The following is a 23,243-nucleotide window of genomic DNA, read 5'->3' as shown; positions in this document are numbered from 1 at the left end:
ATTTTTGCAACAGTATGCTCCCCCTCAAAGAACTTTGGAACATGAATTACAGAGCTTTACTCAAACTTCATTGCTTTTTATATATAGGAAAATAAACAGATTTTTTTTTTTTTTTAGTACTAATTGTAACCTATTTTCCTTGAACATAATGTGCCAACAGCACACAAATGAAACATTTTAAGAGTAGCTGATTTGACACAGATAATATTTTTGGATGCTAATGAATACCCACCTTCTACTTCAGTTCTGTATTGTAAAAGTCTTTCATGTGATATATGTGATATTTTAGACATGGCTTCGTATTGAGTTACTCCTTAAAGACCCACTTTTATTTGTGTGTGTGTGTGTGTATATATTTGTGTATATATAAATATATATATATATATAACCACCCCAAAACAGGCAGAATCAGGAAGATAACTGTTTTGCCACTTGTAAAAATGCTCAGTTGTGCAGCAAGATGCTATTCTCCTATTCCAACTTAACTTAAGATTTAATATTATTTAGAAAAAGAAAGCCTTGACCCTTTTTAGGCTTATCTGAATACCTTGTCTGTCCACATTTCAGGATTTGCTCCAGAGGAATAAGAACTCATTGTGTATGGTTTGGAAAAAACCCTCTATGTTCAAAGGTAGAAATAGTACTAAGAGCAGAAAAAAAATGAAATGCCACCCACAACCTACTTGCTACAAACACAGTGTACTGCTCTATGAAAAATAAAAATCACATTATACTTGCAAAGATAGGAATGTAATTTTTTATAATTTTGTAATTATAAAACCTGTGTGGGGGGTCTAGAAAGAGAAAAACTAGAAACATTAAAATTCTGTAACAGAATATATACATGAAATACAAAGCTTGATCTTGCTTTTATGAATGCTAGTGTAATTTAGGGATACCCCATTGAAAGTTCTTAATTTCTATTAGTTTAAATGAAATGAGAACCATATCTTTCCTCTAGGAAATCAAATGTTTTCTGCTAATATATACAGTCTTGTGATTCTCTGATAATCATTTACACTTCTCATAGCCTTGCAACAAATCAATTACAGAGTCAGTGAATTGAAAGAAAAAATTTGGATAGAAAAAATGCTATTACAAACATTTTTATCTGTCAGCTACTTCTCAAATCAGTAGAAAGAAGGATAGATTGTGCTGAATAGCTGCAAAACACGGAACGGAGCTACCAATATAAAGGCAGCCACTTATTTTACTACTGGTTGCAATAACCATAGCAATGTTAAACATTCTTAAAAGAAGATCTCATACCCTGCGAATAGCAGTATCTACAGTGTCCCAGCAAAAGTCCGTGTCAAAATGATGCATGAAATCCAGCTCTTGACATATACTTTCATATAGTTTACCTCCATCTGTTCAACTTAAGAACTGTACAACAAAATAATTATTCCCTGATCAATTGGAAAGAGCAATTGGAAAAAAAAAAAGAATACTTCAGTAATGTTGAAAGTCATGTTTTCACTTCACCTGCTCAATGTAAAAGCTTTCTTTTATCACAAGAACAAGTATAGTTCTAAAACTGTTTGGAAATACCACCTATTTAACGAGGCATTAGCCTGAAAACATCAAGATGATAAATTCCAGGTAAATGTAAATGAATCTACAGACAAGGCTTCTCTTTTCTTCTACTACAAACAATAAAATAAAATAAGATAAAATAAAAATAAAAAATAAAAATAAAAGAGAGATAACAAATCAGGTCGTTTTTATTTTTTTAAGCAGACCAGAGCAGACCTTGCTTCTCAGTTAAGCTGTTCTAGCTGCTCTGCAGTACAGACAAATTCCATGACATAGAAAACTGCAAATCATAGGTTATCTGCTGGATCACACCACAGTTGGATCCACCAAAAACTTACAGGCATTCCATTAAACTCCTTTAGGTAACTTGAAAGAAATAAATGTACCTTTCAGTTTCCCTGAAAAAAAAGCTGCTACACTACTCATACGTTAACCCTTCTTCAGAACATGCAGACATACTTACTGGTGATTCAATATCTTCCAGAAGTAATACTGAGCATCTTTCACACTTCAGTAGGGTTTGGGCCCGATGCATAATTTTCTTGACAATTTTCTCTAAGTCAGTCTGTTCTTCGAAGAGGTCATTCACTACTTCCAGCAAAGCCTATATATACGGATAGAAACCTTTTGTTTTAGTTGCAGAATAAATAGATACATGGAGCATCACAAGGAGTTGATCTCTGGGCTTCATTTTAATACAAGTAATACAACGAAACCTTCACATAAAGTTCTTAATGATCATTTCAACAGAATCATTGAGTGGAGGGATGAGGGTATCTGAAGAGAAAAACAAGTATTCATTTCTAAGCTCAACACTGGGCACAATACCACTCATAACAAACAGTGAGAATCTTTCAAACCATTCAATTTTGATCCAAAAATGAAACAATGGCTGTAATGCAACTCTCCAAGTACGCAGTACGGATTGAGTTACTTGATTTGCTGTATTGAATTTGCTGATGCATTTATACTCATTTTGTTCATTTATTTCCCATTCTGCATGTTCAAAGTTGGAGAGAAAAGATGACATCAAGACTTCTATATTCCAGTAACACTCTGATCCCAAATTAACCACTAACAACTTTGTCTGTAAAATATGATGATTTAAAATGAAGATCTTCTCATTTCATTACCTATAAAAATAATTGGCTATGTTCTTTCTTATTATGAGACCAAAGTAAGTTTTCATAGTTTTGTCTGGGATAGAGTTTATTTTCTTTTTAGAGGCTCACATAATGCTGTGTTTTGGACTTTTGATGAAAATATTGGTGACAAAACACCAATGTTTTTACTTGTTATAGAGCTGTGTTTACACAGAGCCAAGGATTTTCCTGCTTCTCTTGCTGCCTTGCCAGAGAGGAGGCTGGGGATACATAAGAATTTGGGAGGGGATATGGCTAGGACAGCTGATCCAGGCTGGCCAAAGAGATTCCATACCACATGGTGACACGCTCAACAATAAAAGCTGGGGCAAAGAGGGAAGGGGGCGTGGATGGGAGGGGAGACATATTCAGAGTGATGGTGGTCATCTTCCCAAGCAAATGTTACATGTGATGAGTCCTGCTTCCCTGGATGTGGCTGCCGATAGAAAGTGGTGAATGAATTCCTTGTTTTGCTTTGCTTATGTGTATCTTTTGCTTTACCTAGCAAATTGTCTTCATCTCAACCCCATGAGTTCTTGAACTTTTATCTTTCCAGTTCTCTCCCTCATCCCACCTGGGGAGAGAGAACAAGCAGCTATGTAGTACTTAGTTGCCTGCCAGAGCTAAATCACAGCTAAAGTCCAAAACTTTTCCTTTTATTCTGATTTAGGGTACTGAAACTAAAGGACACCCATATAGGTAAGCATAACCATGTTAGTGGGCTTAGCTCTCCCAAGTGCAGTGGTCATCAAAATGCTGATCACAGTCACTGGAAATTGCCACCACCAGTACGCAGGTTGATGGGGGCGGGAGGGTGAAAGGGAAGCAAATTATGGGCCTATCTATCATGTTTTACTCAACTATTTTCAACCACGGACTAGCCAAAGCTGAAGACCAACAACAAGTTAAAAACACAAGTACAGGCTACCGTGTACTTGTCAAATGGCAACAAATACTTGCTATTCCTCCCATAGCTAAAGCAACAAGAAACAAAAATTCACATCTCTAATCCAATTTCCTAATGTGTCCACCCACCAGAATTTACCACTTTCTGACGAAGAATGAGAATGTCCATAATATTTTTCTGCTGAATGCCTCCTTTAGAAGAATAAATGCCAATTCTTCAAAAGTCTGTCATTGTTCCCTGCATGCTGGGAATCTGTAGCTAATTTTAAGTCTTCAAGTAATCAAAAAATTATTTTGTTTGAACATCAAACAATGCAAAAACAAACAAACAAAAACTTTGGCAGACAGGCTTTTTTTCCTGTTTGTTCCATGTCTCCACCCCAAAATATAGTAATCTGTAGTCAGACCCAGACAGAAGGCAAGCTCAAATACTTAATGACCCTTAAATCTATAAACTATTATAAAGGGCTAATTTTGGTTTTCGGAGTAGTGGAAAGTACTAAAATCGTGGATATGAAAATGTTAGCACTTGATATAAGGACCCACCCCACTATAGTTTCCCCAGATTTGTGAAGCAAGAGTAGTTCAACACCAGAGATGGTATTTCTATTGAAGCTTTGATGAGGTACAATCCACAATCACAAAAGTATTATCTGTCATTGCAGGAAAGGTGATGTGAAAGAAATTCAACAATTAGGACAAAACCTCCAAATGACAACTTTGTTTCTTAAAAAATAAAGGCCTCTCCAAGAAGCAACTGGCATGTGAGCTCAGTATTATTTTCACTTCTTCGGAGCCTCCTGCCTCAACTCATGCATAGCATCAGCAATGAGTAATGTAACATATCTATGCAGACATATGCTGTCAAAATCCTTCACATAGAGGTCTTCTTGCTTGCTCACTTTTATAAGGATACATCCACATTATTTGTACATGAACTGAATATTACAAATCCAGCATACCAAAAGGGTTATTTCTGGAGTTTTACAAGAGTTTGAATTGCTGCCAGGGTAGCTTTCTACTGTACTGTCTTGTGTCACCAGCACAATTGTCTCAGTGCTACAAAACAAGAAACTGACACCAGGAAACAATAACCACCAACAAGAGTGTTTCCCTCCCATGTTCTCTGTTTGCTGCCTCAGTAAAGTTCACTACCTGTTGGAAATGCAATTTTTTGAAATAAAATATAGTCAAAACTATTTAGCAAACGCATATGCGTAACTGGAATCTGAAGGAACAAAAGAAGGTCCAATACATGTTTTGTTACCCACCCTGCTTCTGTCGTACTCTTTCCTTGAAGCTGCAAACAGCTGGGCATTAGATATGGCAATCCCGCAGAATGGGAGATACATCTGCATCACCTAGGATCAGAAGAAATTAAAAACAACTGCAATTAGACACATGTTATTAGCAAAGAGACCTAAACTTAGGTTGCATTTCCCAGGAAGGTCTTGGCCCGCTCACTCTTCAGCAGAACACTAAAAAAAAAAAAAAAGTGAAATCATTATAGACAAGGAACAGAAAATGGATGGAACAAAGACCAATTGGAAGTAAAGAATGAATGTGTTTGGTTTCATAGGTCCCAATAGTGAGTTTCCTCTATGACTTATCTAGAAAATTGCAGATTCTCAAGTCTAGCAATTGTTTGCCAAAGACTATATTAAAATACTGTAGGCACAGCAGCTTCCACAGCAGAAGTATTCTTTATTTTTTTTCTGGACTGCTTTTGTTCTAAGATCTAAAGTAGGTAAAAACTGAAAACAGCCAGCTTGAGTCACATTCCTGCTGATTTCTAGAGGACACAGATTTTGCAGAATACCAACACTGTGGAACATAACACATCCATCCAAAACTCTTAGTCAGAAAGCTGATTGTCTTCTCAGTGAGGGGGAAAAAGGGCTGGGGAAAGGGTTACAGATATGCTTGAGAAAACACAAGGGAAGAGAAAGGATAGGGAAGTTAAATTAAAATGAATGAAAAAAATAACAAGACTTAGACCTGCAAGAACCTTCATATTTAAGCCTTTAAGGGGAGCAAGCTAGGGCTTAATACATCACCATCCATTAAGAAAGAGAGACTAGTCAAGAAGGACTGGGAAAATATTGAGGCACAAGCTGACCATACTTTAGGCTAGTTCTGTTTGACATGAGTAAACCATTCTGGTCAAATATTTGAATAGCTCTAAGACCTGCACTTTCACAAGGATGACAGTGGAACAAAGTCCAATAATAACATTTTTTTAAGCCACATACTGATAACAAGCCTGTAACACAGTGTCATTGCAAAGCAGTTCCAAACTTGGGTCTGAGATATTAAGTAGATTTTATGGGTGCTGAATGGTCTCAACATTTGTGAAGCCAGCAGGAATTGGAGTGTTCTGTGTTTTACAGAGTCAGCTCCTCTGTATACCTGAAGAGATACAGAAGTTCGCCAGATGGTTAGTGGAATATATGAAAAGGTTGATAGAGAGAGCTTCAGTCCACCTTGATGTCTTTGGACAAAATAGTATGAGCACTGAAATAAACTTCACCAACAAGGGAAGGGAGCCTGATTCAGAAGGGTTACTTGGCTTTGCTCCATTGGACCTATTCTGAAAGATACCTCTACTTGCAAAACACCCAGGCACGGCTGAGGAGGGACCAGGGCACAACTCAGGTTGGCAGGAAGCATCACTACAGGGAGTGACATAAAAGTCATATGTGGGCTTCCCATCCTGAACTGTGTGAATATTGAAAATAGAGTGTATAACCTGAAAATAGTTCCAGTGAGGTGCACTGAAGCATATCACTGTGATTTTTAAACTAACTATATGTAATCATTTCTGTAGCACCGTCATTAATTTCACATGGTAGGTATATGGTATTCTCCTTTTTGGTAACAAAGTGTGATTTCTAAGTGAAAGAGCATTTCCAATTGAAAAAAAAAAAAAAGTAAAAAAAAAAAAAAAAAAGTAATGCTACAGCAACTAACCATTCTTCTCTCCAGTCTTTGTCAGCTGGGAGATCCACTGCAAGCAATCCTCTCCTGTGAGAAATTCTGGCAAAGAGAAACTGGCATTTGTCTTTGGAACTCCATTTCATTAGAAAATTACTGCTAACCCAGGAAAGTGGACTATTAAGACTATTTGAGGAAAAAATTAAGAGTTGTAATCTCTCAGAAGAACCAGAACACTCAGCAGCAATTGCTGTTCTGCGTCACCTTCCTTAAACACTCCATAGGCTACAGAACTAGTTCATTTGTGTTGGGGTAAAGATGAGTCCTCTAAAAGGATCTTCAAATCCTCTGAATTTTGCACCTTTGCAGCTGCCATTTTGTCAGAGTAACTGCAGATGTCATGAATCCACACAAACACATCTATACTGCTAGTTTGCAAACACTTTACTTTAGTTCACTTCCACCTTGGTTCCCTCTAAAGGAAAATGAGGCACCTCAGACTTGACAAAACCTTATCATTGTGCAACAGCAGTAATTAAGCTGGTCATCTATCACAACAGACCTGTAGGAAAGAGCACAAGAAATGAAAAGCAAGGACTGAAATACAATCCCTGAGGGGTTCATCATTGTTTAAGAACTTCTAAGAGAATTTTGCATATTTGTAGATTTTACTTCCAAAATGAAGCAAAAACCTATCTGTATTCCCTTGTAATTATTCCTTTGCAATAATACTAAATGTCACAGACAAGTAAGATGTATGTAGAGCAGAAAAAATTAACTGAGAAAAATCTGACATTGGAGTAATTATTTACATCATAGTGAGGCTATATACAATTTTTACTTAATAAAAATAAGTAAATACTAGTATTCACTGGTCCCACGCTGGAACCTATTTTCCCAAATATGACATGACACCATGGCAATGGAAAGCAGTTTATCAACCTTCAGCCATCACAGAAGCAGCTAGCAAGAACATCTATTTAGCAAGAAGAAAATACAGTTTTTCAATACTGAAAAACACCACTCTCCAGAATACAAATTCCAATTTCTATACAGAAGCAACATCAATAAAACACTGGTTCATGAAATGTCAAGGGTCTAGAAAAAGCTGACTTACGTCATTTTTTTCCACCACTCAAACTAATTGTGCAAGGTTTAGCACAACTAAAACAGACATCAAATACCAAGCTGTTTAATATAATCAGTAGAAAAAAAATAATAAATGTCGACAAGTATTAAGAAAAAAATAGATAAAATCAACCATAAGTTATAGAGAAACCATCCCGTAGTAATCTGTAATAAGACGTAAATCAATTATCATTGTTTACAGAAGAGCAAGCGTAAGAGCAAAGCCCTACTGTCTTTCCTCTTCCGTACTTTCTGAGCTGTAAGGGCAACTGCTACGTAAAAAAGTCTTTGGCAAGTTGTAATATAGTACCAATAAAGAATAGACATTGCTAATGGTATCTGAATTTTAAATAAGATTTTTTTCATCAAAAATTACTGAATGGAGTTATCACATTTTGACTTCAAATTACAAAATTAAGTCTGCAGTGCCTGATGCTGCTTTCTGGTTTATTTTGTCATGTTTTAAGAGAAAGGATGTCTTTACAAGCACCTTCAACCTACTGATGTTACAGCTGTTGACACTTCATCATATACGCAGTAACAATACTCAGCTCATTTCTGACCAAGCCACACATTATAATGAGCTGGTATTGTTGTGCAGATTCCCTTCAAGTGTTTTTCCTCTGAGGGGAACACAAAGAAAGAGTTAAGGAAATAGCATATAACACCATAAACTGGAGATAACCCTTTAAGTTACAGGTATATAATTACAGATCCTTTGGTGCTCCAATACTTTGCAATACAGAATCGTAATGCACTGCAATTCTATTTCCATTCCTGCTGATTATTACGATTGCTTCTTAAATAAAAGCATTTTACTTATAATAAGCATAAAAACACAGTCCATATTTTAATGTCTTAAATCTCCAGCACAGATATGGTTTGGTAATATAATACTGATTTTTGATTATAGCAAATAAATTAGGCAGAAGTCTAAATTTTAGAGAAAGGACAGAGATTATGGCTCGTCATAGATACACTGTTACTCAGCACGTCACAGGAGCAGACCCAGATAACACATGCTTATTTTCATTTGTTTCAGTGAGGTGATCTTGTCAAGAAGGAGCTGTTTTCTTCCCCATCTGCTGTTCTTCCTGCAGCACTGGACGAGTCAGGCCGGCTTGCCTCTACCACCAGCCAAGGTCTGTACAGGTTCTACCAAATTGTTTTATTACATGGTGAAGCCTACGTGATGCTGGAACTTAAGGCATCACTGGCACCCAGTTCAAAGCTGGAGTACACTGCATGTTTTCATTACACCAATGCACAATATGTGTGTGAAATTCATGGAAAAACAGCTGACGTACCCTTCCAAAAGGCATAAAATTATCTTCCCTTGCCTAAAGGAGATTTTTAAAAATATTTTTGAAGGAAAACAGAGTGTTCCTGAAAGGAGATTTTCTTCCATATCTAATTTGAACTAATGACAGGGAAAAAAGCCTGCAGATTTATTAAACAAAGCAAATTGCTAAGAAAGAGAATAGGCAGAATACGAAAACATCAAAAATATAGCTTTACTAGATATACTTTGTTCATTTATTTTGGCAAATAAGATTAGTTGCAATGATTCATCACAGTACCTTGAGGCATATTAACAAACAAATCAGTAAATTTGTAATAGTATATTTTATTAAAATAATGTTCAGTCTGAATAATAAGCTAATCTAATGAACCTACTAAGATGCTGGAAGAGACAACCATTTGTTCTGGTGCCAGCTATAACGCATTCAGATAATTGCAGGTTAACAAGATTATATTGTGAATTACTTGAGCATACAGGGTCCAGGTAATCTGACACATTTCTCATACCTAACAGTCCAACAAGTGCAGCATCCTCGGGTAGCAACTACAGGCACCTCAAATTCAGAATGGCATACAAAAGCTAAAAAGCTGTATTCACATACAAAGTATTCCATATTTTATCAGGGGAGGAAACCATCTATGGAAAAATGGTGAAGTGATAGGGACCAATTCAATATTTCATCCTCTTCATTTCTGAATTCTATTTTGTTATGGAATTATTTTATATTAGGAGTACCAAAACACATATACCAAAGGAATGAACAGGATAAGTACTAGAAGCTGCAATATGCACTCACTTAATTTTCAGCTGAGGTCTGATGATGATGCATCTTTTCTGCAAAACTAAAGCAGTGATATCGAATGGCTGTCCTGCCCACTGTTACTTTTTCCTTCCTGCAAAAGGATAGATTCTCATTGCTTTATCACCTCCACACACCTCCAAATTTTTCCAACTGTTATGAGCAAAGTTAGACCTTTAAATCTGCAGATAAGCACTGAAGCTGTAGCTTCATATTTAGAAGTACTAAGCATTCCCAAATTCCACTGTATTAACTGCTAGGACACGAAAGCTACAAATAAACCTGCCCTTGTTTCATTGGTTTGTATGACATCAGTTCTGAAGTCCAGATGAAGCACAACAGTCCTTCAAAATTTCAGAGGGCAGCCTTCCATATGGTTCCTCTGTTCATAAGCACAATTTTATAGACCAACAGTTCTATACCTGGCTGCAGTGTTGGGACACCTATACTAGAGCATCCCAGCGTCTTGGGATATAGCACTCACTTGCCTTTTCATAGATACTGGGACATAGTCAGAACATGGGTTATAAGAGATGCCTAACAATGTTCCTCTTAACTGCTAAAAAAGAAGAGTTTCTCTAGTGATCTGGGCTTGAGTCTCATAGTAATTTATACATGCTATAAACCTTTTTATCATGAGAAACAGGCAGTACCAGACCTCTGATCAAGCTCTTTCTGACAATGCCTGGCCACAGGTGACACCAACATTCTCCTCATCACACAGCCTGGGGACAACGGTGCTTCACAGAACCTGCAAACCCTTCTCTTTCTTCTGCCCATGAAAACCCCACTGCTGGCTCCTACTTTCAAAGTTCAAAAAAAGCCTATTTTCTAGAATTGAGTGTCTCATTAGAAATAGCTGAAGTTTTGCAATTTTCACCTCACAAAAGGTATATAAGGTCTTTAATTTCCTAACCTCAGTGTTGTTTTCCTCTCTCAAATAATACAAGCTCCACATCAACCACAAAGCAGTATGAAATAACATGAATTATTTTTCTTACCCTATATAGGGATGCAGCTTTCGTATCTGCAGATCTCCATGTGTTTTGCCTTTTTTTTTTTTTTTTTTTTTAAATGACATCTAATGGTGTAGACAACAAAGCTAGCTGCACGCATGCAGACCTGCAATGCAGAAAGTTATTTGCTAATCGTGAAAAAGAGCCAGTGCTGCAATGGCAGCACACTGCAGAGGTAAAATGCTAGCTTCATGCTGCTGGCTGGAAAGAAGCCCTGAACTCAGCTTCAGCTAAGTGCAGTGACATTTACCCTGCCTCCTGCACATGAGGTTTTCCCTGCACTAAGCATTCTCTGAGAGCACTCAGTGCCACAACTATCTGATGGATATAGGCTAACTCATGGCTTCCAACATGCTCCAAGCATCCCCTTGCCTGTGGTCACAAAAGACAACAGTTTGGATGTCTGATGGAGGTAAGATGTCTCTCAGGAAGACTGGAGTGCCTAATCTGGCACAAACTTCAGGATATACCCTCAGCAAACACTTGTCTGGTTCAACTGTTGTCTTTAGGGGCCGCAACAGTCACTTCTTTTTATACAGTTTGCTTGGTAATTCTGTCCAGGAAGCGAGGTAGTACAGGCTTCCTAGAAAGAGAAAAAAAAAAATCTTCATAAAGCAAATATTTTTACAATAGCTTAAAGTTAAAGTGTTTTATGAACATACTTAAAAACAAGCCAGGGAAGCCAGCTGCCCCTTGAAACACTTCCTGAAGTATTAAAAATAGGTTCAGCAAATGAAATATTTTAAATAAATCAGAAAATGAGAAACCAAAATAAATTGCAAAATCATTAAGCACAAGCACTCATCCAAACTCCATCACCTTCTGCCAGCTGTCCAAACCTCTGATAAAATGTGATCATCACCTAGATTTGCAGTTCCCAGAAATGTTTTCCAAAATTATTTTTCCACTCCAAGCATGGACAGAACCATTGCTCAGTAGAGACATCCCCTAGATAGAGACATCCCATGAATTATGGCGCATACCAACTCAGGAATGAGTTCACATCAGTGAACCAACAGAGGCTGGAGCAATTTTCTATTGCCCTGGGCTTATTTTTTATTATTATTATTTTTAATTTTACCTGTGGTTATTTACATGGTGCCATAAAAATGTCCTAATATTCACAAACAGATGACTGTGTCTCTGTCCTATAAAGCTGGCTAACTGTGGAAGCTTTTGATTGCTGTAAACAGCCTGAAAAGGAGCACAGGAGCATTTCTTCAGCCCTGACTCTGTGCTTGGCTGCCTCATATAATTACTGGCACACATTCAAATGAGATAACTGCGTCACCAGACAGATTACAACGCGCATCGCCTGCAGGAACAGACTTATTGCAGTTTTAAAAACCTGACTCCTATGTAGGTCACTGTCCTCACAAGCCATGGTGCTGGGAGAGTGTTGCACACAGGACCAAGGGGCAGGAGAGGGCATAAGCGCAGCATGGACTGGTTCAGCCTCAGCCCCTGCCCCTTTCCAGCCATTATTGAGGCCCTACAGCACAAACCCCATCTCCTCTCTCTCCCCCTATGCACCACAGATGTTTGAACACATCTAATTTGATTTACAGTAAGACCCTTGTAAGGCTGTTTATACAGTCAGAACTATACACACCTACTAATCTTATTTCATTTTTCTGGCAGATATCTGGAGGTTTCTTGCCCCAGTCATTTTGCAGCTAAACATTATTCATACCTGCCACCACCAGCAGGAGATGAAGTTCAAAAAATCTAAACAAGCCACACTGAGTTATTCTGTCTTAACTTTAACATTGCAGTGAATTTAGCATTTGGTATAAAGTGGAAGGGATAATAAATTGTAGGGCAAATTTCTAGAGTAGCTCATTTCAAATACTGTTTTAATCCAGATAAATCTGAAATATGACAGCATTTCTTCTAGACTAGAATTTCCTCCCACCCTTCCCCCCTCCAAATTTAATGTAAAATGGCTACTAATCTAGGATTAAATCCCATGGTCTCATACATGCAGAGATCCTTCTATCTGCATTGGAAGCTTTTCCCTGTTTGACTCACACTCTGTGAGTGATGCCCAATAACAAGCCCTGTCCCAGCAAACACTTCAGGTTAACACTCAGTTATTTAACATGTGAAATCAGTCAGGATTTGCAGCAGGAAAAGCAGGGAAAAGGGAATGAGAAGAGTTGGACAAGCAAAAATATTGGTTCTATTAAAATGAGATATGAAGGATTAAAATGAAACATGAACGAAGTGAGGAAGAGTAGGGGGTGGCAAAGAAAAAAGCATTGCCACAAGGAGCATCAGTCACAGCATAAGCACCTGTAAGCCTTATGCCTGGCATGCAGCACTTAGTCCTGGGGGTTCAGCAAAGCACATCAAGCTTGAAAGCAGGGAAAAAAGTCATCCTGCAAGCAGCCCAAATGAGAACTGTGAAGCTAACCTAATATGATCAAACCAGTAAGCTGGTATACTTCTATATTACGGGCAAGTTGAAAGCCACGGAGATGCCTCACTACGAGGGCTTCAGAGTCTCCACCAAGTCTGGATGGTGGAGGTATGCACCATGTCTGTGTGATGACACACAGTTCAGTTACAATCAACACAGCCATTGTTTCTTTGTCAGGTCTAGTGTTTCCATCTATTGGTTTTGCAAGCTGGCAGGGCGCTGTCCTTTGTGGCAAGACCTGACAGAAAAATGCTAGGTAGCTTTTATTAGTTCATCTGAAATAACATGAATGAGCAGCATCGTGAGACAGACAAGTGTCCTCAGAACCACAGCTCCTACTTACCAATTAACTTTCTGTCCTTCAAAGATGATCGTTGTTCAGTCTTTGACGCAGTCAAATTATATCATCACCTTAATAAAAGTCAAGTTGACAGGGTTCACAGAGGACATTTTACCTGCATAACATTTTCCAAAGAGACAAGAGAGCCTGTTACTGCCTGTCTGCTATCTCCTGTTGGAAGATGAGCCACTAGAGGCTAGTCCCCAGGCACAGGAGCCCACGGCCATTGTGCACTGGTAGGCAGTTCTGCAGTGCCTTAAATCTCAGTATATCAAAGCACTTTGGCAGACCGGGGTGAAGTTTTACAGCAGCAATATCACGTCGTAATTTTCTTATGGAGACAGGAAAACCAAGCCAAAGAAAGATGAAATGATTTATCTCAGGGAAGGAAGAAGGTCACAGATAAAGACTTTGTCAAAATTAGGGAAAAGCTTCTGGTTCCCACACCTGAAACGCTGTACCCAGCCTACCCAAAGACACTTATAAAAGTTTCATAACTGCTGTTGCGTGAGACTAAGATATTGGTATTAGTTCTGCAGAATAAGAGCAGAAAAAAAGTGATACTGTTACTGATAAAACAGAACTACAGATCAGAACTTTAGACCTGCATAGAAAGATTAACAAATACCATTTTAAAATTGATTTTTCCATTAACACAATTGCAGATTTCTGTTTTACCCTGCCAGATTGCATCACACATCTGTGGTGTTACTTTTATGGGTGCTACTTGTAATCATGATATCAATCATGATATCAATACCTGTTATCATGATAACTAAATTGTACTGAAAACAAGAATAAATTCCACATGCACCCTTTGAGAAAGTAATGTTTAAGCCACACAATTCTACTTACAATTCAGTTACCAACTCCCAACTCTTGTCAAAAATGAGAACAAGATATATTTGTATACTTCTTGCTGCAATCTTAAAATATCAGAGTACACAGGCAAAGCAAAAAACCACTTCTACTAATTGTTGCATTTTACTGAATAAAGATGTCTTCTTTCACTTTTCTTACAAATTAAATTGTCTTTTAAGCCAGAGCACAGACATGTGTTATTGCGAGTTGTGTATGAAACAATCCTGCCATTGCATAAATACTGTGTGCAGTTTAACCAAAAAAGAATTTAGCTCATCTATATATAACAGTCCTTGATGAGATCACAGTGATAGTACTATGTTTCTATTCAGGTTCTTCTTTCATATATTTTTTCATATTGGATTTGTTTAAACGTAGAGAGACCATTTCTGGAGGAGCTTACTGCAGAGGCCCAATGCTTTGCCATGCTGAGGTCCTCCAGCAAGGCAGGTGTGCTTGCTAAGAGCCCATTCTCCTAGCTGAAACCCCAATGGAAATACAAAAGCCTGAGTCTAATGCACAAACCAACCAGATTTCTTTGGTTAAATTTTAGCAGGTAGGAATAAATTTAGCTTCTCTGTTCTCCCAGAAGAAAATCTGAAGCAAGTTTTCTTATGCAAGTGAGATAGAGTCTGGGTGATAGCTTAAAAGACAGCCAGGCTCATGACAACAACTACATCTGTCCATATTCCCTTATGTTACACTGTGTCAAAGCATTTTTAGTATTTCATAGGCTACAGAAACTTTATGCCCAAATGGATAAAGCCTTTGATGGAATAGAAATAGTCTACAAAGGACAACATAGAGCATAACAGACTGTTTCTTATATCACACTATTTTATGCCTCTTTTCCTACTTTGATGCTCCTGTGCCTATTTACCTTATCGACCATTTCTTTCATAATACACAGAAGCATCACTACTACCACATAATTACAGCATATTTTGACACAAATTCTTATGTTATTTTGTTGAGTTTCTCCTGCCAGCTCTTCATATATTTATCCAGAGAAAGCTGTTTCTGTTCTCCTTTCGTTTCTGTAAAGAATACAATGCATTTCCAGTATATATATATTTTTCTTTTTTTAAAAAAATGTAATGTTTCTGCATTTTGTCATAAAGTATATATTTTTATACTACCAGAATCGACTGTATTGTAATTTCAATCCAACTGTACCAATTAGATAATCTGAATTAGTTTCTATTACAGCTTTTTCAGACCCAATTAAGAATTTCTGTAATGCTTATAACATGCATTCTCATTTCTACCTTCCATATTATGAGTGTTCACTTGTCACGTGAAGGGGGGGGAATAAACCCTACAAACCTTTATTTTTTAAAAGCACAAACCCCCACATTGAGCTTGTATATGAACAGACAAGTATATATCAATAATAGCATTTTCAGAACTGTCTCTATCTGAAGTGACAGAGAACTTGCTGGAGGGACACATATCTATAAAATCTAGACAGTGCCATTCTTAGTGGTCTAAAGTTAGTAACTACCCAATTAGGGACAGATGAAAACTGATGCAGTACCAATACAATAGTAATACAATGGAGCAATTTCTTAACAAGATTTTTTTTAATTTAAATTATGCAGTTATAAATTTAAAAATGCAGTTTCAAATGAAGGGAACTTCTGAAAGACCATCACAAAGTACAGAAAAATTCTTTAACTGTTTTCTTATTATAGCTACTTGAAGAGAGCATTGAACAATCATATTCTATCCTCTCTCATTTTCCTCACTATGAACACAGTTTACTTAAAGGAACAACAGAAGAAAAGGATATGAACCAAATACTACCCTCATCTACATCAGTGTGAGCTTTTAGTAATACCTCTGACATTTTAATTTGTATTTACATGGTTGTAATTTACAGAACTTTGTCTTCTTTAAAGGTCTGGAAAGGTGGTTGATGCCTCAAGGACATTTTCATCAGATCTGGTTGTATCAATTTCACAGAAGACAGATTGACATTAAAATGTATTTTACCCTTTCCAGACAGATGCCAGTCAGAAGAAGCTGAGCATAAATATTTACAAAGTTTCTGTGAAGCCATGTAATCTGCAAGACAGCCTGACTGGTTTGACATTTCCTGCTTTCTCCGTACCTCTGCTCTATAACTACAAGAGTGCCTAAATCTCACATCTTACTGGTTTGCCCGTGCACAAGAACATCTGAATAAAAACAGGAAAGGAAGCAAGCATTTCTGCACAGAACTTGGAATCCTAACCATGATTTCAGTAACCGCAAGTAAGAAAAATATATGCTATATATTGGTAAGATTTAGAGATACAGTTGTAAAAGAAAGAATTGTAAAAGAAAGTGTAAAAGCTGTGTTTTGATTTTCTATCTTCACTGCAAAAATAGGAAAAGAACATATATGGGGAAAAAAAAGATTATGCAGCACATAGTAAAATGTGCAATTTATAAAGAAAAAAAAAATGATTCAATCTGTAATATTGAAAACATACCAGCTAGAGAAAGTAAATTTGTATATAAAAATACACTTCTGTCTTTAATCTTTGCTTAAAAAAAATAACTTTGAATTCTACTGTTTTGCCCAGAATCTTCACAAGACATCAGTAAGAAAGAATCAGAGTTTGGATGGATGAGAGCCATGACCTTCTGGAGTCAGGAATCCCCTTTCAGCTGATGTTAGGCCTTAGAAGAATAAAGTCTGCCAGAGCAGTAGGAGGTAAGCCAGCTGTATTCCTGAACTAAAACCTCATTTTTTCTACCCAAGGACATCTGAAATTCTCTTTAGAACAGCACTTATCATAAGGTGCCGTTACTAGTACTTGCTGATTACTTTCTTACAGCCTCCGTTAACTCTGCAGTCAGGGAGGTCAATATCATTAACTGCTTTCAGTTTCAGCTCATGAAATTTTAAAAATAAAACAAAAGTAATAGTTTGGGTATTTCCCTAATTCTTTAGAACTTCCAAATGCATGTTCTAAAATACTGATTTACAGAACACAGCTTTGACATTTGACAGATTCTTTTGTCTTGAAAAATGCTCCAGACACATTACCACTCATTCAAGTCTATCTCAGATTCTTTTCTGGATCCTCCATTGGATCATTATCACAATGGAAGAGCTCATCTCTAAGTGAGCCATTCCAAGGTTTCTGATCACTGCTGCGACGTGACCAGCAGAGACATGCCTGAAAGTCAGCTGAGGTCAGAATCTGTGAAAGATTTCTCAGAAACTAGTAACAGTTGTTTAATTAACACACTGAAAAATAAGTTATGCATCTCATTGATCAGACCAAGGTGTTTTTTATAGTTAAAATACTTTCCTTTGGTTATAAGTACCTACATATTGCAAATTCAAAAAGACTGTAGCAATAATACAGATGCTACAACATGAAAGGTCTAATGAATTGTATGAGTAAGATTTGTAAGGAGAGTTAACATCTCTAACACCAAATGATATGTTTGCACTGTAAACCTCTTCATGTTACTAATTCAAAAGGTATTATCTGGCACTGATAAGCCAAAGAAGTTTCAAACATCTTTGTTATTGAAAAATATAATATAGATTTTATTTATTTTTATTTTTTTAAGCTAAGTGAGAATACACATTTTGGGGGAGGGGGAACATTATTCCATTCAGCTGAAATTGTGGTAATTAACTCAGACAGTAAATTAGCATCTTCCAAAACTGCCTTTTGAGCACCACTGATTGACAGAGCACCAGGAGAAGCACTGCACGTTGCTGCACCTTTGAGCTTTAGGACTGGGTGGGCTATAGCAGCCTTACTTGGAAAAAAAAAAAAAAGAAAAAAAAATCAATTTTTGTCTGTGCTGCAGACTTCAAGGTGCTGATGAAAGCATGTGGGCTGGTTTGGATACGAGCCAAGCTTTTTCCACACATCATTGTGTCTCCTGCACTAATGACTCACACCTGCACACCTGCAAATGCTATCCAATTTCTAGGCAAAGATACTTATAAATTGGGACTGTGGGGCCAAATCCTGGTGGTGTAATTATACAGATCATGATTTACCTAAAGCACCTGTCTGTAGAGCGTAGAGGAAGCTGGTGACACTGAATTCACTCTTTTCAGGTGCCAGGAAAACCGGGTGCACTTTCTCTTCTGATAAAATCCACAGCGCGATATTGCAGACTGCTACCAATCTGATGTGGTAAAGTACTACCTTGCTGCATGAGAAACATGATCACAGATCTGTGAGGTCCACTGGACACAGAAAATATCACACTATCTTCTCTCACAGCAGGTACAGCAGTTGTTTGTCATATAAGCTGTTTATACCTAGAGACATATCTGTTGCAGGCCACTGCAGACAAAGATTTCAAACAGTGATTTTTCAAAAAGATGTTTTATTCAAGCAAAAATACTGTTGCCCCAAGTTCATGATTACAGTCTTGCCTAAAGCATCTCACTTGTTGGTCCAATGAAGTATTCAAACATTTTCACTACAGTCTTTCAGAAATTCTTCCCCAGTGCTCAGAGGCTGCTCCTAGTTAAGGCTGCAGAAGCATCAGCCTCCAGTAGCAATTACATATCTTTTTCTCCTTCCTCTGCAACTGGCTACAAAGTGTTTTTACATGTACTACATCTTCAGATGATGTAGTAAAATGCAGATGCCATTTGTCTTCCTTTTTTTGGTGTAATTTGGTGAAGGGCACAGAAGAAACAGTTCAAACCAATTGACTAAACGACCTCTCTGTGAAAGCAGCGTTATGAACCATACAAGTGAGTTACATCCTCAGAGAAATAAAGCAATGATTTGTTACAGTGTAAGCTCTGAAAGATGTTATTCTTACACCTAGTAAGTACACAGCATCCTGCACCTTAATGCTGAAAAATCATATGGTGTTTTGAATCTCAGATTAAGGTGACTGTGTATCTAAAAAAAGCTCTGGATAAACAGGGGGGGAAGGTGGGAAGCCTTTATATAGAAAATTGGGTGTATAAGCAAGCCTGTAACAGTTATTTATACAGACATGCATTTTGCTTCCAGCAACACAAGGTTCTTGCAAACATATTTACATATACCTCATTGCATGCCTCAAGAAAAACAGTAGGAAATTAATATTAACATGGCTGTTGAACTGCAGACCAGAGGGCATTTGATTCAGGCAGGTGAATTGTGTTCAGAAGTCATTATGCCAGTGTCATTTTTGGTGTGCAATTACTGATGTTAAGGGCTTACTTGTGCCTACATTACTGTTCAATCTAGAGCCAAATTACGTTAAACATTTACACAGCACCCAGCAAAACAAGACTTCACTTCCAGCTACAACCTTTAAGTAGCTGAGCTAAGGCTGAATGCGCCCTGGTACTCCACAGTACCAAGGAGGAAACAGCGCACAAACCAGTATTGTCTGGTCTTTGAGCTACAGAAATAACAGAAACAGAGCCTGTCCTGCCATTGTACAGGCTATTTAAATTAAATATCCAAGAGGATAGAAAATACAGAAAAGGAGTAGCAGTCCTTAATTTGATTAGAATTTGAGTAGGAATGTTCATTCCCTCTCTCCCTGCCATGGTTTTGGGCTATAAAAGCTGCTGTTAAACAACGAATGCAAACCAAGGAGAGCCTGAACGATCAGGGATGTGCCCTGCATTGTACACCTTTGCTTCGTATGGCTGCACAGAACTGCAGACATACAAAGAGAAATCTAAATACAGCTCACTGCACATGTGCACAAGATTGCTCTCCTTCTGTTTTTATTCCTTTTCCATATAATTTTAACGATTTTCCCAGTGTCCAGGAATTTTATCTCAACTTTATCTGCCTAGGAAAATATCAGTCTCAGCTTAGCTTTCAACATGCATTCAATCTTGTTGCAGCCCTTACACCCATTTCCTATGTTTTCTGTACTCTAATACTGATTTATTTCTCTTTTCCTCAAAACTCTCAATTCCAACTCCCTTTCTGCTTATGGAACAACCAATTTTCATTTAGCTACTGCTTCTCAGGGAAAAAAAAGTTTATATTGCTTTGTTTTAATTCTCCTGGTTTCATGATTATTATTATTATTTTTTTTTTTACAAGGTAAGATTTGCTACTGCAAAAAAGACAGACTTTATCTATGGAACTGGAAAAGCCCAAGAAAGGGCAGCGAATTCTGCACACTAGCCTCATCTGTCATCTGTCCTGAAAAACTATACAGACAGGTAAATAGGATTTATTCTTATTACTTTTTTCCACTGGAAGCAACAAGTTTATTTATTTTTACCGATACCTACATGATTGTGGACTTCATATATGAGAAACTAAATTCAAAGCATAAATTGATTTCACCGAAAAAGACCAATAGATGGTGCCAGTACAACCAAATCCAAAGGACTAAAGAGCTCCATATCCTTATACAAATTGCCTGAGGCATTTGAATAAGGAGCTTACTCCTACCTCTCCCCCCCCCCCCTTTTTTTTTGTGTGTACAGAGAGATTCTTGCACCTGAAAACAGTTCGTTTTTAATTAGCAACTACAAATCAGACTTCAGCTACTGTGAAGTAAAGAAGAAAACAAAAAAATACTTCATAAAACTCATTTCTAAGAGCTGCTGGCCTGTCATGGAAACCATTATCCATTTTACTACTGGCATCACCACTCTTTCCTTCCCATCTATCCATCTTTACCCCCGCACAGACTTGCTGAAAGTTAAAAGACTGTACCCACACCAATAGGAGAAAGGAGGCTCCAGGGCACAGGGCTGGTTCCAGCTTTCCCTGCTGCCATCCACATGGCTGGCACGCAGTAGACGAAGCACTTAAATTTGGCCCTTTCACTAGTCCATATTCTTGCTTTTATTTTTACCAAGCCCGTTTTATATTAAAGAGAGTCGGGGGAATATGTAAAAGTACTTTTATATAATAACACAAGTAAATCTTTTAAACCCTCCTATTCTAGCAAAAAATGCTATCAATGAGCACATTAGCTAAGAGCTCATTTTGCAAGACATATGATACATTTTGTTTTGAAATAATTCAAAATAGGATCTCACTTCATGTTATATGCTAATACTAGTGAACATAGCTGCCTCCTCATAAGCCAGACCACTGCACTTTAAGAATAGAACACCAAAAGAAAACTAGATTTCAGAGATTAATATGCACACAAAACATTACATATTGATGCACTGTGCTTCCTTCTCAGTGCACATATGTTTTTGATTATTTTGAAGATCAATACATGTTGTTTCCCCAATAAACAAGTTCAAATACATCAAGTTCTACACTGACCTCTAGCTAAAATTTTATGCAAAGTTCAAATAAAAGGTATTTTGATGTCACAAATAGCATCTCCAGATGAATTTTGAGTCCTAAGATGCTATTTCAGCTCATCAGTAATAAAAAGGATAGCATTGAAATTTACAGTTACTGTGATTAAACAGTCTCACTCCCAGCTCACTGAGGAAAACCTGTGGTTGTGTCAGAGACAACTAGCACACAGCAGGTGCCATAATTAAACAAAATAATTATGAACTGAATAAATAACACCTATTTTCATATTGTAACTATGTTCCTCACAGCTACCTCACAGCAAAAATATATTAGCGATGATTTCAATAGTATTACATCAAAATAAAGAAGAAAAACAGGAGTAAAAAGTAATTTTAACTTTTACAGTGTTCAATTTCAGTATATCTATGCATTTCACAGAGTTCACAGATGAGAAGAAAGGATGTAACATTTGCTATTCTATGTCATTCAACAGTTTCACTTCCACAGTGTTGAGAAATCTTCCTTGTACATTATTCTTGAGGTCTGCCTGATGTTACAGGTTTCCAGTGGCTTATACTAGATTTATTTATTTATTTATTTTAAATAAAACACCTGAATAGGAAAGAGATTCTGCATCCTCACCTCATGGGAATACTGTGTTTCAGAAAATCGGGCAGGTTGAACCAAGAACAAGGAGATTTTGTAGCCTCTCAAGCAGGAGAGAGCAAGAGCAATACAGTGTATCATTTGATGGACACCTCCATGTTTATCACAGGATCATCAACAGCATTGGAAAGAATATCTGGCTGCTGCATTCAAATGTGTTATTTCAGGTATGGGTAAATTTTTGTCACCCGTATTTTATAATGATTATATGAATGAAGAAAAAAATGTCATTCTTTAAAGTAAAACTTTACACTGCGTACAAAGATAAATCAAAAAAAAGTGTTGAAACAGTTCTGTTGCATCTTCTAAATCCTTCAGCATTCACACTTGAACAGCAGAAAGCATTATATAGGCTGCAGTAAAAAAAAAAAGTCATCTTGGCCGTATGGTATCACAAGAAAACATGTTAAAAGACATTAACTTGGGTGTTAGGTGGCTCAAATAATTTGGCAGCAGCAAACAGCAGAAACTCAGGGTTATTCCTTCCACAAGGAATATGGACACACATACCAGGTAGCAACTAATTTTTTCAAATTCTACTGTACTCATTTGTTTTCCTGCCTTTAAAGGTGCTACCTTCTGGTTCAACGAACATTTTTATTTCAGTGTCTGGCTGTTCAAATACACACACACAGAAGATGAAATGCAAGTATCACAAGCTGAACTAGACCAACCATTGATGTGCTAAATTAACTCTTTCTTTTGAGAAAGCTAAGAGCAAATTTATACCTCATAAAGCTCCTGTCCCAGATCCTCAGTGAATTAAAATCAGTTTGGTGCATTTCTTTTAAACAAATTCTACAATTCACTTTTATTCATGTGAACTGTACTTATGAGTCCAAGTTACCAGTTCACATTGTGAACATCATACAGTTACTCTTATTAATAGGAGAGAGGATTAGTTCCAGTGGTCAGGATACAAAGAAGTAAACAGAGTTGTGGTTTCTTTCTCGGCTCTACCGCTGACCTGGAAGGTTACTGGGAG

At 37.2% G+C, this 23,243-nt stretch overlaps 1 protein-coding gene across 3 annotated transcripts in view; it reads right to left on the bottom strand.

Moving 5' to 3' along the window:
- PDE11A (phosphodiesterase 11A) overlaps nucleotides 1–23,243 on the bottom strand; it is a 136,411-nt gene that overhangs the window by 74,692 nt on the left and 38,476 nt on the right. For all 3 annotated transcript variants that reach the window (XM_084522984.1, XM_084522986.1, XM_084522985.1), the window contains exons 3-4: nucleotides 4,856–4,945; nucleotides 2,000–2,140 (exon numbers count right to left, since the gene is read on the bottom strand). In XM_084522984.1, coding sequence (XP_084379110.1) covers nucleotides 2,000–2,140; nucleotides 4,856–4,945 — 231 coding nt within the window. The remainder of the gene's footprint in view (nucleotides 1–1,999; nucleotides 2,141–4,855; nucleotides 4,946–23,243) is intronic.

Source organism: Aythya ferina, assembly GCF_964211825.1.
Source record: "Aythya ferina genome assembly, chromosome: 6".
NCBI classification, from domain to species: Eukaryota; Metazoa; Chordata; class Aves; order Anseriformes; family Anatidae; genus Aythya; species Aythya ferina.
The sequence above is the reverse complement of the archived record's forward strand: the minus strand, read 5'-3'. Positions and strand labels throughout refer to the sequence as shown.